Source organism: Pipistrellus kuhlii, unplaced genomic scaffold (assembly GCF_014108245.1).
Source record: "Pipistrellus kuhlii isolate mPipKuh1 unplaced genomic scaffold, mPipKuh1.p scaffold_m20_p_11, whole genome shotgun sequence".
NCBI lineage: Eukaryota > Metazoa > Chordata > Mammalia > Chiroptera > Vespertilionidae > Pipistrellus > Pipistrellus kuhlii.
This window is the reverse complement of record NW_023425416.1, coordinates 12,147,682-12,161,665: the sequence shown is the minus strand read 5'-3', so window position 1 is coordinate 12,161,665 and position 13,984 is coordinate 12,147,682. Positions and strand designations below refer to the sequence as shown.

Below are 13,984 nucleotides of genomic sequence, written 5' to 3'. Positions count from 1 at the left end.
CAAGTAAAAAAAATGCCAATAGTATATATACCCCCATAAGCAATTATTATACTTTAAATATAAGTTGGTTAATCTCCCCAAAAGACATAGCTTTGCTAAAAGAATAAAAAATACAAGATCCAAAGTTATGCTGCCTATAATAGATTCATTTTATTTATTTATTTATTTATTTATTTATTTTTAAAATTAAGGTTGAATAGTTTTATTTTATTTTTATTAATTTCCACCCAAGGATATTGTTCCATTGATTTTTTTTTTTAAGAGTGGAAGAGAGAGGGAAAGACAGAGAGGAACACATGACTGGTTGCCTCCTGCATGTGTCCTGACCGAGGCCCTGGTTAGGGAGGAGCCTGCAACCGAGGTACATGCCCTTGACTGGAACCGAACATGGGACCCTTCGGTTTGCAGGCCAACATTCTATACACTGAGCCAAATCTGCTAGGGCTAAAAGAGACTCACTTTAGACCTATAGACACATAAAGGCTAAAGGTGAAAGGATGGAAAAGATGTTCAATGCAAATGGTAACCAAAAAAAGAGCATGGTAGCTATACTGATAAACTTTAAGACAAGATAGATTTTTAAGTCAAAAACTCTCACAAGAAACAATATACATTATATAATGACTAAAATGTCAATTCACTAGGAAGATATATTAATAATAATTTTAAGTATTCACCAAACAGCATAGCTCCTAAACTATGAAACAATCATTGACAGAATTGAAGGAAGAAAAGCAACACAAATAATACCCTAACTTTCAATAAAAGATAGAACAAGCAGACAGAAAATCAATAGGGAATGGAGGATTTGAATAACACTGTAAACCAATTAGCCTTATGAGACATGTACAAAACACTCCACCCAACAATAGCAAAATACATATTCTTCTTAAGTGCACCTAGAACATTCTCTACAATAGATCACAAGTTAGGCTTTAGTAGAAGTCTTAACATATTTAAGAAGATTTAAATAATATCAAGTATATTTTCTGATAACAATAGAATTAAATTAGAAATAAATAGCAGAAGGAAAACTGAAAAATCCATAAATACATGGCAATTTAGTAACAAACTTTTAACTAACAAATAAGATAAAGAAATCAGAAATGAAATCAGAAAATTTCTTGAAACAAATGAAAATAAAAACCCACCATATCAATACTTATGAAGATGCAGCTAAAACAGTGTTAATGGGAATGCTTACAAACACTTTCATTAAAAAAGATCTTAAATGCTTCCTTTTCTTTATGTTAACTTTTAGGTTGTAGAAATTTAATATGTGAAGGTCAGTGAAAATGAAAAAAGTCCAGCAATAACTATCTCACTTTCTTTCTTTTCTACTTTGAGTCATCTCTCTTTGGAGCCTGCAGAGTTGTATACATGTGAGGATGAAAACCCCAGTATGCATTCTACTGTTCTATTGGTTACTGGAACAGCAAGATAGCTCCAAGGAAACTAAGCTCAACTTCAGGTTCCTCATCAGTAAAATACAGAGACAACTATATATGCTGCACTGAATTGTTATACCTAGAAAATTATATCACGTATGTAAAGCACTTACAACAGTGCTCAGCACACACAGTTATTAATCTATAGATAATTAATCTATAGATAATACTAACATCTTCACCAATGTATTCAGTACATAGCTATACATGTTGGCCCTCTTTTCACAGGTAAAAGAATGCACTGATATTATTTTAGACACTAGATTGTTTTTCCCATAATTTTACCTTTATATCTTCTCTCCACTCATTCATACCATAGCTCTTAGAAATTTCTGGTTGGAATATTTGCATTTTTGCCATGGATGTAGCCAGACGAGTTAAAGATTGACGACCACTTCCTCCAAGTCCAACAAGCAAAGCATTTCCACCAGACTGCTTTAGAATTCGACATATTCGTGATAAGTGCTCCAATACATACCTATAAAATATCAATATTGTTATACTTGAAAATATAAATGTATATTTACACATAATTATTGTTTTACTTTCCTAGAAGGATAGACTGCTGTCTGATACCAATTTTAAAGAAGTGATCATAAAAAATGTATGATTTTTCAAAAGCAGTTATAATTTGATCATTTGATGCCAAGTAAAATTATTTAAAGAACAGATCAGGAAATGTAATTTACCAATTATAGAAGTAAAATGAAAGTGTAACCTCTTATACTGAAAGTACATTGTTATTTTTATTAAAACCATTTCTCTTAATTTTTGCTTTTTTATAAAAGGATTTCTATGAAAAATAGATCAGTTTTTCACAAAATAACAAATTCACTAGTAATTAGGAAAATTAGAGTTTACTAGTGGAGCCACTCTCCTTAGAATGGCAAAACTTACCAAGTCTGGCAATCCTACCTATTGGCAAGGGAGAGGCACAACACAAGCTCTTAAAAACAATAATCATTTTTTAAGGCAATTTGGCAAAGCTTAGTAAAATAGAAGATGCTTACATCCCATGACACAATAATTTTACTTCTAGGAATATAATCTTAGAGAAATTCTTATACAGGTATCCAAGGAGACATGAAAATTCTAACTTTTTTTATAATTGCAAAACTAGAAGGCACTCAAAAGTCTATCTTAGAAGAATAACTACATTGTTACACATATACAATGGAATACAATGTGGTAGTAGTAAAATCATTTTTTGTGTGTGAATGTTACAAACAATATGAAATAAGCCAATTTGCAGAAGAGTACATACAGTATGATACCATTTATATGAGTTTTAAACATGTAAAATAAAATAGTGTGTATATCTGTACATATGTTTAGGAACACATATGTATTAAAAGTATGAAGACACATGAGTTTTGTTTTACCCCTGCAGGGTTCAATGAGAATGCAGTGACGGAAGGATGGCTACAGAAGGGACTTCAAATAAATTGCTTATAGTTTATGTCTTAAGCTCAATTATGGGAACAAGGTTATTCACCATAGTTTTTCGTATACCTTTTTACACATTTAAAATATTTCACAATAAATTTTACAAATAGTAATTTCAATCATTAATACCAAATATAGGTACCTAAAAATGACAAGATTCATTCTTGTTTTGTGAGTCTGATTATACTCATCCAAGCATTGGTCCACAACTTCATTAAATTTATGAATATTTGGGATTTCAATATAAACTCTGTCATCTCCTTCAAGGTCAGGATTCATATAGTCACCAAACATAAGACTTCTTAAGTCCTTTTCAGTTACCTATAGAATGAAAACCAACAAATTATAAAACAAATTATTTTTCTAAAATAAGTTTAAGAAAATATTATATAAAATTTTGTTTTGTCCATGTTATAGGATGATTATCAATTACAGAATTCTTTTAAAACAATTAGGGTAGCCCAGCCAGTACTGCTCAGTGGTTGAGCATGGACCTATGAACCAGGAGGTCACATTGGATTCCCATCAGGGCACATGCACGGGTTTCAGGCTTGTTGCTCAGTGTAGTGTGCGCAAGAGGCAGCCAATCAATGATTCTCTCTCATCATTGATGTTTCTATCTCTCTCTACCTCTCCCTTCCTCTCTGAAATCAATAAAAAATATTTTTAAAAAGAAAGGGTAACAAATAATATAGTTGTAAAATTAATACCTGAAATTATATTATATCCTTAGAATTTTTTTTTAAGTTTTTTTTTCTATGTAAAAACAAAGTTTCCCCCACTCCCTAGAGCAGTGGTTCTCAACCTTTCTAATGCTACACTTTAATACAGTTCCTCATGTTGGGGCAACCCCCAACCACAAACTTATTTTCATTGCTACTTCATAACTGTAATTTTGCTACTGTTAATGAGTCATGATGTAAATATCTGTGTTTTCTGATGGTCTTAGGCGACCCTGCTAGCAGTTCTCAACCTGTGGGTCGTAACCCACAGGTTGAGAACTGCTGTTATAGAGCATAAGCCCATTGGGAAACACAGATATTTACATTCCAATTCATTAACAGTAGCAAAATTACAGTTATGAAGTAGCAACGAAAATAATTTTATGGTTGAGGGTCACAACAACATGAGGAACTGTATTAAAGGTTCGCTGCATTAGAAAGGTTGAGAACCACTGCCCTAGAGGCTGGAGAAGTCATTCTGAATGACTCCCACTTATTGAGTAGCTACTAAGGGATGTTAAACACTTTATATCTGTTATTTAATTTAATCTCTATCATACAAAGGTTTATTTTTAAAATAACTTCTATGTTATATACATAATTTCTCTAAAAACAAATCTCAATATAAAATACTGTCTATAAGGAAAGTTAAAAGAATATAATATTTAAGAAGTAGTATTTTTTAAAGATAAGTAATAATTCATGCTATTGTACTATTTTGTTTTAGAGAGGGGTGCAGTAGGGAGAGAAAGAAGCATCGATGTGAGCACAAAATATTGTCTGTCTCCTACCAAGGATTGATTGAGTCTGCCACCCAGGCATGTGCCCTGACCAGAAAATCAAATTGGTGACCTTTCAAGGCATGGGATGACACCCAACCAACTGAGCAACACTGACCAGGACACTATTGTACTTAATGTTTTTAATCACTAAATATACTCACTGGTGCATTCTCTTTCCTCAAATGTGAAAAGACACTATCAAATGATTCTTTAAAGTGGTCCTTTATAACAACTTTGACTAAACTGAACAGCCAGTATCGATCCTCATCATTAATGAGGCGATCATAGAATACTCGAAGAACCTCATGCACGAACAGCCGGATCATGGTATGCTTGCTCCCTATGGCTTCTCTTTCAACGAGTAAGCAGCCCTGGATGACACGTGAAAAATCCCGCAAGTTGAAAGTATAATGAGATTTTGTGGGAGTGGGCAAAAGATTTTCCATGGATTGTTTATATATCTGAATATGAAAAAAGCAACAAAGCAAAAATAATCAACAAAGCCAGATAACAAATTGTATGTTATATAAAATATTTCATTTATCCTATCAGATTATATTAGCTTGGAAAATTGTATAGTAATTAAGTCTAGCATTGCATACATTTTTTGTTTATTTGTTTATAGCACTCAATCAGGCATTATGAATTTGAAGGAACTTAATATTATCTGATTCCATCTAAGCCCAAAAAGCGACAATGTTTTTATTTCCCCGTTGTTACGACTGTCCCATTTAAAAGTAAATTATCTGATAGTAAGTAGTTAACAAAAACATTAGGACACAGTGAAATCAGGTAACTCCTTCTGAAGTATTCCAAATAAAGAGTAGGAGGAAACAATTTCCTTTTGACTACCACTGAATTCATAACAAACCCATGTGCTCTCTCCCTTCCCTGCTCTTTCTTATTTTCTCTCTCCCTCTTCTTCCTTCTATCGTAACTGACTATATGCTGAATTCACCAAATAAAGTTTAATGTTTTCTTTAAGGAAGATAAATATTTTTAGTGTAGCCTGAAAAATTAAATATTTTATTATATGTGTCATATGATTCACCTTTCTTCCCTAACCTCCACACTCAAAGGGAGTGGGGAAGGATCCTTTCTGTATCCCATTCTGCCTAACCAACTGCCCCCTCTTTTCAGGAAATACTTGAAATACAAATATCAGATTTTATAATTAGAAGCACTTTTCTGTATCAGAATAAGTATAGTAATTACAATGTACATTTCTCTGTTCATAGTTTCTCTATTTTAACCTTTTCTTTATTTTCCACCAAAATAAGAGGAGAAGAACTTCAGAGAGATACAATGGAACGTTTCTAGGGGGAGTTTTTTTGCTTCTGGTTGCAGTGACACCACCTCCTCCCCCTTATCAAGGCTCTTCAAAGCTTAGTTCAATGTGATTATCACTGATTTACCTTGAATACATTTTTTTCCCTTTTACCAATAGCAATAAGGCTAGTGCTGGCCTCAAGCAGAGGCAGATAACAAACACACTGAAGTAGTTAAGAGCTGCTCTTTGACCATATGGGCAGTCTTGTTTTTTATTCCCACCCTTGTGTTTTCTTATAATTTTTTTTTTCACTGCTAATCCTAAATTATGGGACCTCGCTAAAAAATATATTTATAAAATGTTTAAGTTTATTTTTTAAAACAAGGATGAACAAATGGAGGGGAGAGAAGAAAAAATTTATGAACACCAGAGTGGGAACAATTAGGGAAAACCCACAATTTGGCACATACTGGTTCTGGGTGATTTCCTTGCAATAACCTTGTGAAACAGGTGTTATCTCCTATTTTTGTGATTCAAACAATAAGTTTCTGGAAAGTCAAATTACTTGCTTAAATCCATATAGCTAGAAAGTAGCATTCAAAGCTCAAATCCAATTAGTTTCTCTAATTTCCTATGATTTTCCTATTCTCAAGCCTTCATAACAGTTTCTCTGACACTGAAAACCAAAGTAGATGTCTAAAGGAAAACATGTTTTAAAAAAATAAGTAAGGACCCATACATACACTGAAATATTTTGTATTGTATTTTTTGCTCACCTCCATAGTCCCACTGACAATTTGGTTTCCAATTAAGAAGAACTCCGGAGGAAATTCACGAGTCCTAAGGTAGAATGCTACAATTGATGAGAAGATTCGGACCATTGTTTCATCACTAAAAGTATTAATGGTGCAGATGTTGAAATGTCGAATAAAACGGGGAGTGACTGGATTTCTTCCACCACCTGGAGGGCCCATGGCAGCAATCAACTGTATGTCAACCAATGTGATTTTACTTGTGTCCTTAAGGTCATACCTTGAAAGCACATAAAAATTCAAAATGATTAGTTATAAAGTCAATAAGATGGAATGAAATGTAGATCTCCCTAGAAACTTAATCTGATTTTAGCTTCTCTAAAAGGCAGAACTTGAGATAATGCTTCAAACAGGGGGAACATTTTTAAAGCAGCACTCCATTTTCCCTTTCAGTGACACTGATTCTGCTGCCCAGATTCTGGGTATCTAAAATGTTCTTCCCTCTTGCCCTTACCTTTCTCTTCTTATACTCTTTTTTCCAATTTGACTCTTTGCTTTTCCTCTTCTTACTCCAAATCCAGAACATGGATGAGAGATCAATCTTATTTATGGCTAGTCACAAGTAGGGTGATATACATGCCCTTTTGCCTAGGACAGTTCTGGCTTGTGCTTGTACTATAGTAATTACTGACACTCCTCTTTTACTCTCAGAAATGTCCCAGTTTGAAAATAAATTATATAGCTATACTATGTACAGAAAAGTCCTGATTTCTTTTTCTCATCTCAAATCTTATCTTCAGAGAACATAAGAACATCTAAATAGTAACTATACACTTTCGTTATATAAAACAACAACAACAACCTCATTCAGGAGTAACAAATCTCCAGAGAAGTTTTAATCAGCAAGGGATAGCTAAATGGTTCAATTTAGTTGGAATCACTCAGTTGACCAAGTTCTTATTTCCAATAGGACATTGAGTCCTTTAATATTGAAGTTCTTGCAAAAATCAAGGAAGGGTGATAAGAGAAATCTATATAACCAATATTTAGTCTAAGAGCATACTAGAAAGTATGAAAATATGATTCAGTTTATGGCAGCAACCATAATAGCTGTCATAGGGAACTGGCTAAGTAAATTATGGCAAGATCCATACAACTAAATAGTATTAAAACCAATAAAATAAATGAGGCAAATAGGTGTTTAAGATAAATGAGTGCAAATAAGTTGCAAAACATGTAACATGAGTATATTTTTAAAAATAAATATGTATTTATAAAGAACAAAAACTTGGAGAAAGAGGGAATACACTCTTAACAGTGATTATTTTCAGAAGATAACATTCCGAGAGCCTGTAATAACAAAAATGTACTTCCAAAATAGGACTTAGCTTCAAAATTAGTCTGTCTACCCTGGCCTTGAGATAAGAATAATGCTATGCAATATATATTGGCTTGGAGGAAGTACAGTTTTCTACGAAATTGCTGTTAAAATCAAACCATTTCAATGATATAGTAGTCCTAAAAAAATTAAAATAGTATAAACACAGGGTGTTGATTATAATTACCCATAAATTCTCAGCCCTGGGGGAATGGTACTTTGAAAGATATAAATCAATAGATTATTTTGAAAATAACTGCTCAAAAGGAAATAATTTACTACAGCATTGAATATATACATTGCCAATACTAGATTATTAATCTGTTAGCTAATTTACACATTCAGAGGAAAAGCTGGTATAAAAAGATATATAAAAGTCTTCTAGCATGGCTCAGTGAGTGAGCGTTGACCTATGAACCAGAAGGTCATGGTTCTATTTCCTATCAGGGCACATACCCAGGTTGTGGGCTCAATCCCCAGGATGGGGTGTGCAGGGGCAACCAATCAATGATTGTCTCTCATCACTGATGTTTCTATCTCTCCCTCTCTCTTCCTCTCTGAAATCAACAAAAATATTTTTTTAAAATTATATTCAGAAAAAATATGTAAGAAGTAAAGTAATTTTATAAAGGAAAAGCCTTCTAAAATTTTCTGTATAGGAAAATAAGCAATCAGTTATTTATCTTTTATAAATAACTTGAAAAAATGTATTATCTTGCTCTCAGAAATTAAAATTGAAAAAGAGAATAAAAAACTGACTTCACCATGCTAATTAAGACTTCAATCAGATAGTTACCAATTTCCACAGTCAAAAAACTGTCGTAATAATTCAATAGGAGGCTGAGCTCCATATTTCTCCAATGTAGGCATATTCATGTCATCTATAAAAATTATACATTTCTTTCCCATAGGTGGTCCAAAAACTCCTTTGCGTCTTTTATCCAATCTAGCCATAATAATGTTCTAAAATATAAAGAAGAAGGTATAGTAGTTATATTTAACATCAGAAAAAATAAGGAAGTTAAGTCTACTTATGAAGGAAATAATGTCAAGCAGCACCATGTGCATGTTTATTTGTATTTATTCACTTTTAGAATGATATCAAACTTCATATTCAACATTAAAGATAATTTATTGAAATCCTACAGTACTAAAAATTGTTACATGCATATTTATATATTTATATTATACACACATGCACATATACACACAAAATATTTTCCTCATTAAATATCCCAACACAGCTAATAACTTTAATTTACTCAATATCTAAAATTACTAATTTAAATTTGTAAGATTTTGAGATAAAGAGAATTCTACAGGTTTAAAACAATGAAAATGAATCCCATTAGGTCAAGAGAGACTGGACAGCCATAAATTTAGGAATGGATGATAAAAATGGTGATTAGAAAAGGCCTCATGTAATACTTCCATGTTGATACTTTTGGGGATAAAGGGTGGGACGCATAGCTACACAATTCTTGTCACACAAGATCTATAATAGTCCACGGTTTGAAATACATATCAGAGACAGAGTTTAAATAAGCAGCAAATGCTCCTAAGGATCATCTAGGAGAGTCTAGAAAGTTCTCTCCCCTTTTTCTCTGCCCCCTCCCTTCTCTTATACTCTCTTCCCTAGTTAAGAAATCAACTGCTGCTGCTTCTTGGAATAAAATAAGATGACAAATCTTAATAATCCAGTATTAATGCAAATATGTTCTCTCAAATGTTTGTCCTCAAAATCTGACTTTTAAAACTTATTTGTAATGCCAAAAATAAGTTTGAAGTTTAATTTTAATTCACAGAAAATTTGCACAGCTGCTCATTTAACATACAATTCTAAATACTAATCAAATAAGGCAAAACATTTAATAACTATCAACCTATGTTTCTGGGCTTTAAACTAACCTGAACCTGGTTGGCACTGGTCCGTGCAGAGAAATTAACATAAAAAGGAAAATATTTGTCCTTTTCCAAGTGATTCATTAGCTTATCCTTCACATACACTGATTTTCCTGTACCAGTTGGACCCACAAAAAGCAGTGGCCTTTAGGAAAACAATGAATATATCATTCAAAAGGGGGAAAAGTCAGAATACATTTCTACTAAGGGAAGTTAGAGTTATTGAAAATGTAAAAATAATCAAATCAAATTCACCTAAAAACTCACATTTTAATCTATCATTATATCTCAAAAGACTGGTAAAGTAACAATTGGCATACATTTTTGCTTCCTGTTACCAAAACTTTAGTTGTATAGTAAGGAACTATTATTTGAACAGATGTAACATTGCTATATGCAAACATACTCATAAAACAATAACATGCTTAACTTTTCAGAAAGGAAAAGCAAAATTTGTCTTCTCAGAAAAATGATGTATTTGTATTTTTTAGTTAGAAGTTCAGGCAAGAGGGTGCCGTGTGGAACAGACTAATGACATGAGGACAAAAGATAGATTTAGGTTGTTTCACAGTTATCTCAATAGCATAAAGTTTGTGTGAGTAATAAAAAACTGAATTCTAAATCTAACAGTTATGTATACATGTTTAGCATTTTAGAATCAAGTCAGAATTACTAACTGAAAATACTTGTCTAAAAGCAAACGATAAGGAATTTTCTATTCAGTGGGATCTCAAGCAGGGCTTCTCATACTTCAGTGAACATAACTAAATAGAAAAGGAAAAAAATCATGAGAGTTTATATTCACAGTACTCTAAGAACTCCAAGTTTGAGAAATACTGAATCAAAAATTAAATACTGTCACATTGCGTGATACTGTAATTTGGCACTATACAATACACAAAGACAAACACAAAACTAAGCAACAGCATTCCGTTAGAAGAGGTCATCTAAGTAACCTAAATTATGCTAATATGTATTACTTTTAAAAATTATTATTGAAGTATAAACATAAAACTAAAGTTCTTTTATAACTATAGTAATTCTTAAATTCATCTACGTATGTGTCCTAATCTGAGTAACCCTTGCCTTCAGAAAAACTGTTTATTAAAGTTATTTTAATAAATAAAATACTGTTCTTAACTTAAGGTCTATGGACCAATTGAAGAAATTCTTAAAGTATTCAGAGAATCTGTGAACTGGAATGACAAAAACATTATATCTTTGCTTTCACTATCCTTAATTAATATGGAGCAATTGTATTAATAGTATCTGTGTGCTTGTCAGCAGTAAAAATCATAGGTATTACACTAAATATAATTGTTAATAACAACTCAATATCACTTATACCATAATTTCTTCAAAATTATGAGTCATCAGACTCACTACTGGATCTTATTTAATGTACTAGAGGCCTGGTGCACAAATTCAGGTCCTTCAGCCTGGCCTGCGGGATGGGGTCAAAACCAGCTCTCCAACATCCCCCGAGGAGTCTCAGATTGTGAGAGGGTGCAGGTCATGCCAAGGGACCCCAACGCTGTACAAATGGGGTTGGGGAAGGACGTGGGAGGTTGGCCAGCTGGGGAGTGACAGCACATCTTGCTCAGTCCCAATCAGCTGGACCCCAGCTTAAGCAAACCTACTGGAGCATCTACCCCCTGGTGGTCAGTGCACATCATAGCGACTGGTCAACTGATCAACTGTCTATTCCTTGGTGGTTGAGCAGCCTTAGCATATCATTAGCATATTATGCTTTGATTTGTTGAATGGATGACCAGGTGACCAGACACTAAGCATATTAGGCTTTTATTATATAGAATTCATAAAGAAGTAAACGGCCCTGGCTAGCATTGCTCAGTGGTTACAACACTGGCTTTCATACCAGAGTGTTGTGGGTTTGAATTCCAATCAAGGGCACCTATGTTGCAAGTTTAATCCTCTCTCTCTCTCTTCCACACCTCCCTTCCACTCTCTCTGAAAATCAATGGAAAAAATATCCTCATTCCTTAAACAAGGGTTTAGAAAAAAGAAGCATATGTATTTCTACTATGAATCAAATTTGTTCAATTTTTAAAAATATATTATTAATTTCAGAGAGAGATAAAAACATCAATAATGGGAGGGAATCACTGATTGGCTGCCTTCCACACACCCCTTTACTGGGGATCAAGTCTGCAAACCGACATGTGCCGTGACCAAGAATGAAACCATGACTTCCTGGTTCATGGGTCAATGCTCAACCACAGAGCCAAACCAGCCAGACCCAAATTTGTTCAATATTTTAACAAATGTATTCCAATATGTGATTTCCCTTGTAATCCTATGTTTACATTACTCACTTAAAATAATTATTCTGACAAATGTTTCATAGCACACAAAAATTATCATACTTAGAATTCCTTAGAATTGGCAAGTGCCTTCCTTGCCTAAAAAAGTTTTAAATATTAGGCACTAAATGCAAAAATGCAGCACTGTCCAGATTGCTTAGATGGTTAGTATCGTCCTGATATGCCAAGGTTCAGGGTTCGATACATGGTCAGGGCAGGTACAAAAATCAACCAATGAATGTACAAATAAGTAGAACAACAAATCAGTTTTTCTCTCTCTCTAAAATTATAAACAAATATAAATAAATAAATGCAACTACAATATAGGGATAAAATAATGTTCCCTCATAAGCTATTTTTTTCTGTTTTTGTTTATTAAACAAGATAAAACTGTCACAAAATTCATTCAGATATAAATTTTTTATAAACAACAAACCATTACATTCATGCATATTATGTAAGCTTCTCTCATTCAAAATAGCATTAATAATAAATTATGCCTCATGTTTTAAAAGAAAAATAACTACCAAAACGTTATTAAGGAAGTTGGTATGGTTATGCCTATGGTACATTGCTAGGCTTTTGTTTCAGTTTCATGTACTCTCTTTTTTTTTTTATGTGTTCTTCTGATTCAAGCCTGGGTTTTGCATGTTCATCTTAAGTTATGAAGAACTAGAATAGGATATATTTGAAAAATGCTAAATGTAATGGAAGAATGTGGATCATGGTTAGTCTGACCTCAGAAGTACAGTGAATCTTTGAGTAGAATGCATACCTATTAGGAATAACATTGACTTTTAGTTGGTTACAAATAAAAGAAATACAAGGCAGCTTATGAAGCAACAAAGTATGATGGCAAAAACGTTGAAAAGGGCAATAGAAGACCTGGATTCTAGGTGTGCCACTAGAAACAAATGTCAATATGGACATGTCAATTAGCCAGTCTCCCAAGGAGTCAGTTATCTAAAAATGAATGACCGTAAAGCTTACTTCAAATATCCTATGATCCTGTTAGAATGACACTTGTTATGGTTAAAGTGTATGTTATAAAAATGTCTTACTTTCCATAGGTAATACTCAAATTCATTAGAAACGTATATCTAACTGTGTCCATTGTAGGGACTATGATATCTTGAATCTTGGCACGTCTCTCTCCTAAATTAGTACTTTTAATTAATTCATTCCAATGGATCCAGCGACCTCGGTTTTTCAACTACAAGAGAAATAAGTTTCAAATATTATAACAATGCACTTGTTATCCGAAAGTTTCTTTTAAACACAGTTATCATATTTACTTAAAAAAAAACCTAAGTCTTTCTGCTTTTTAGTGTGAAATAATAGATTTCTTCAAAATAAGATATATAATATTTTTAAGTCATAAAACAGCTTAACAAACATCCATGAATCCACTACCCAATTTAAGAAATACATTTTTCTTTAATTTTCCTTTCCAATGATAATCTGAAGAACGTAGTAAAATAGTTATCACAAATTTAACATACCTAGAATTTTAGATATTTTTGCAACTATGTTCTTTTAGCACTCCAATCTTTCCAAAATGCCTTGAAGATGTCCTTTGACATATAGCAAGTATTTATTTGAGAAGCACTCTGATGTAACTCAAGTTATAATTTACTAAAGTTTTAATTCATGTTTTCATATCCTATCTAATAAAGAGGGTATATGCTAATTGACTCTCATACCATCACAAAGATGGTGGTGCCCATAGGCAATAAGAAGGGAATATGCGCAGCCCCGCCCATCCACAGTCATTACTGTGACACCGTAATGGACAATTTGCATATTACCTCTTTATATATATAGATTACCTAATGAACACAGATGCATAAATACTCAAAATGTTAGCAAACTAAATTAAAAAATAAATTAAAAAGATTATATGCCATGTTCAAGTGGAATTTATTCTTAATTTGCAAGGTTGGTTCAATATCCACATATG

General features: G+C 32.8%; 1 protein-coding gene across 1 annotated transcript in view; it reads right to left on the bottom strand.

Annotated features, from left to right (window-relative positions):
* Positions 1-13,984, bottom strand: part of DNAH12 (dynein axonemal heavy chain 12) — a 203,643-nt gene that overhangs the window by 75,037 nt on the left and 114,622 nt on the right. The window contains exons 38-44 of the mRNA XM_036430765.2: positions 13,086-13,237; positions 9,707-9,845; positions 8,595-8,761; positions 6,445-6,700; positions 4,560-4,859; positions 3,037-3,215; positions 1,734-1,926 (exon numbers count right to left, since the gene is read on the bottom strand). Coding sequence (XP_036286658.1) covers positions 1,734-1,926; positions 3,037-3,215; positions 4,560-4,859; positions 6,445-6,700; positions 8,595-8,761; positions 9,707-9,845; positions 13,086-13,237 — 1,386 coding nt within the window. The remainder of the gene's footprint in view (positions 1-1,733; positions 1,927-3,036; positions 3,216-4,559; positions 4,860-6,444; positions 6,701-8,594; positions 8,762-9,706; positions 9,846-13,085; positions 13,238-13,984) is intronic.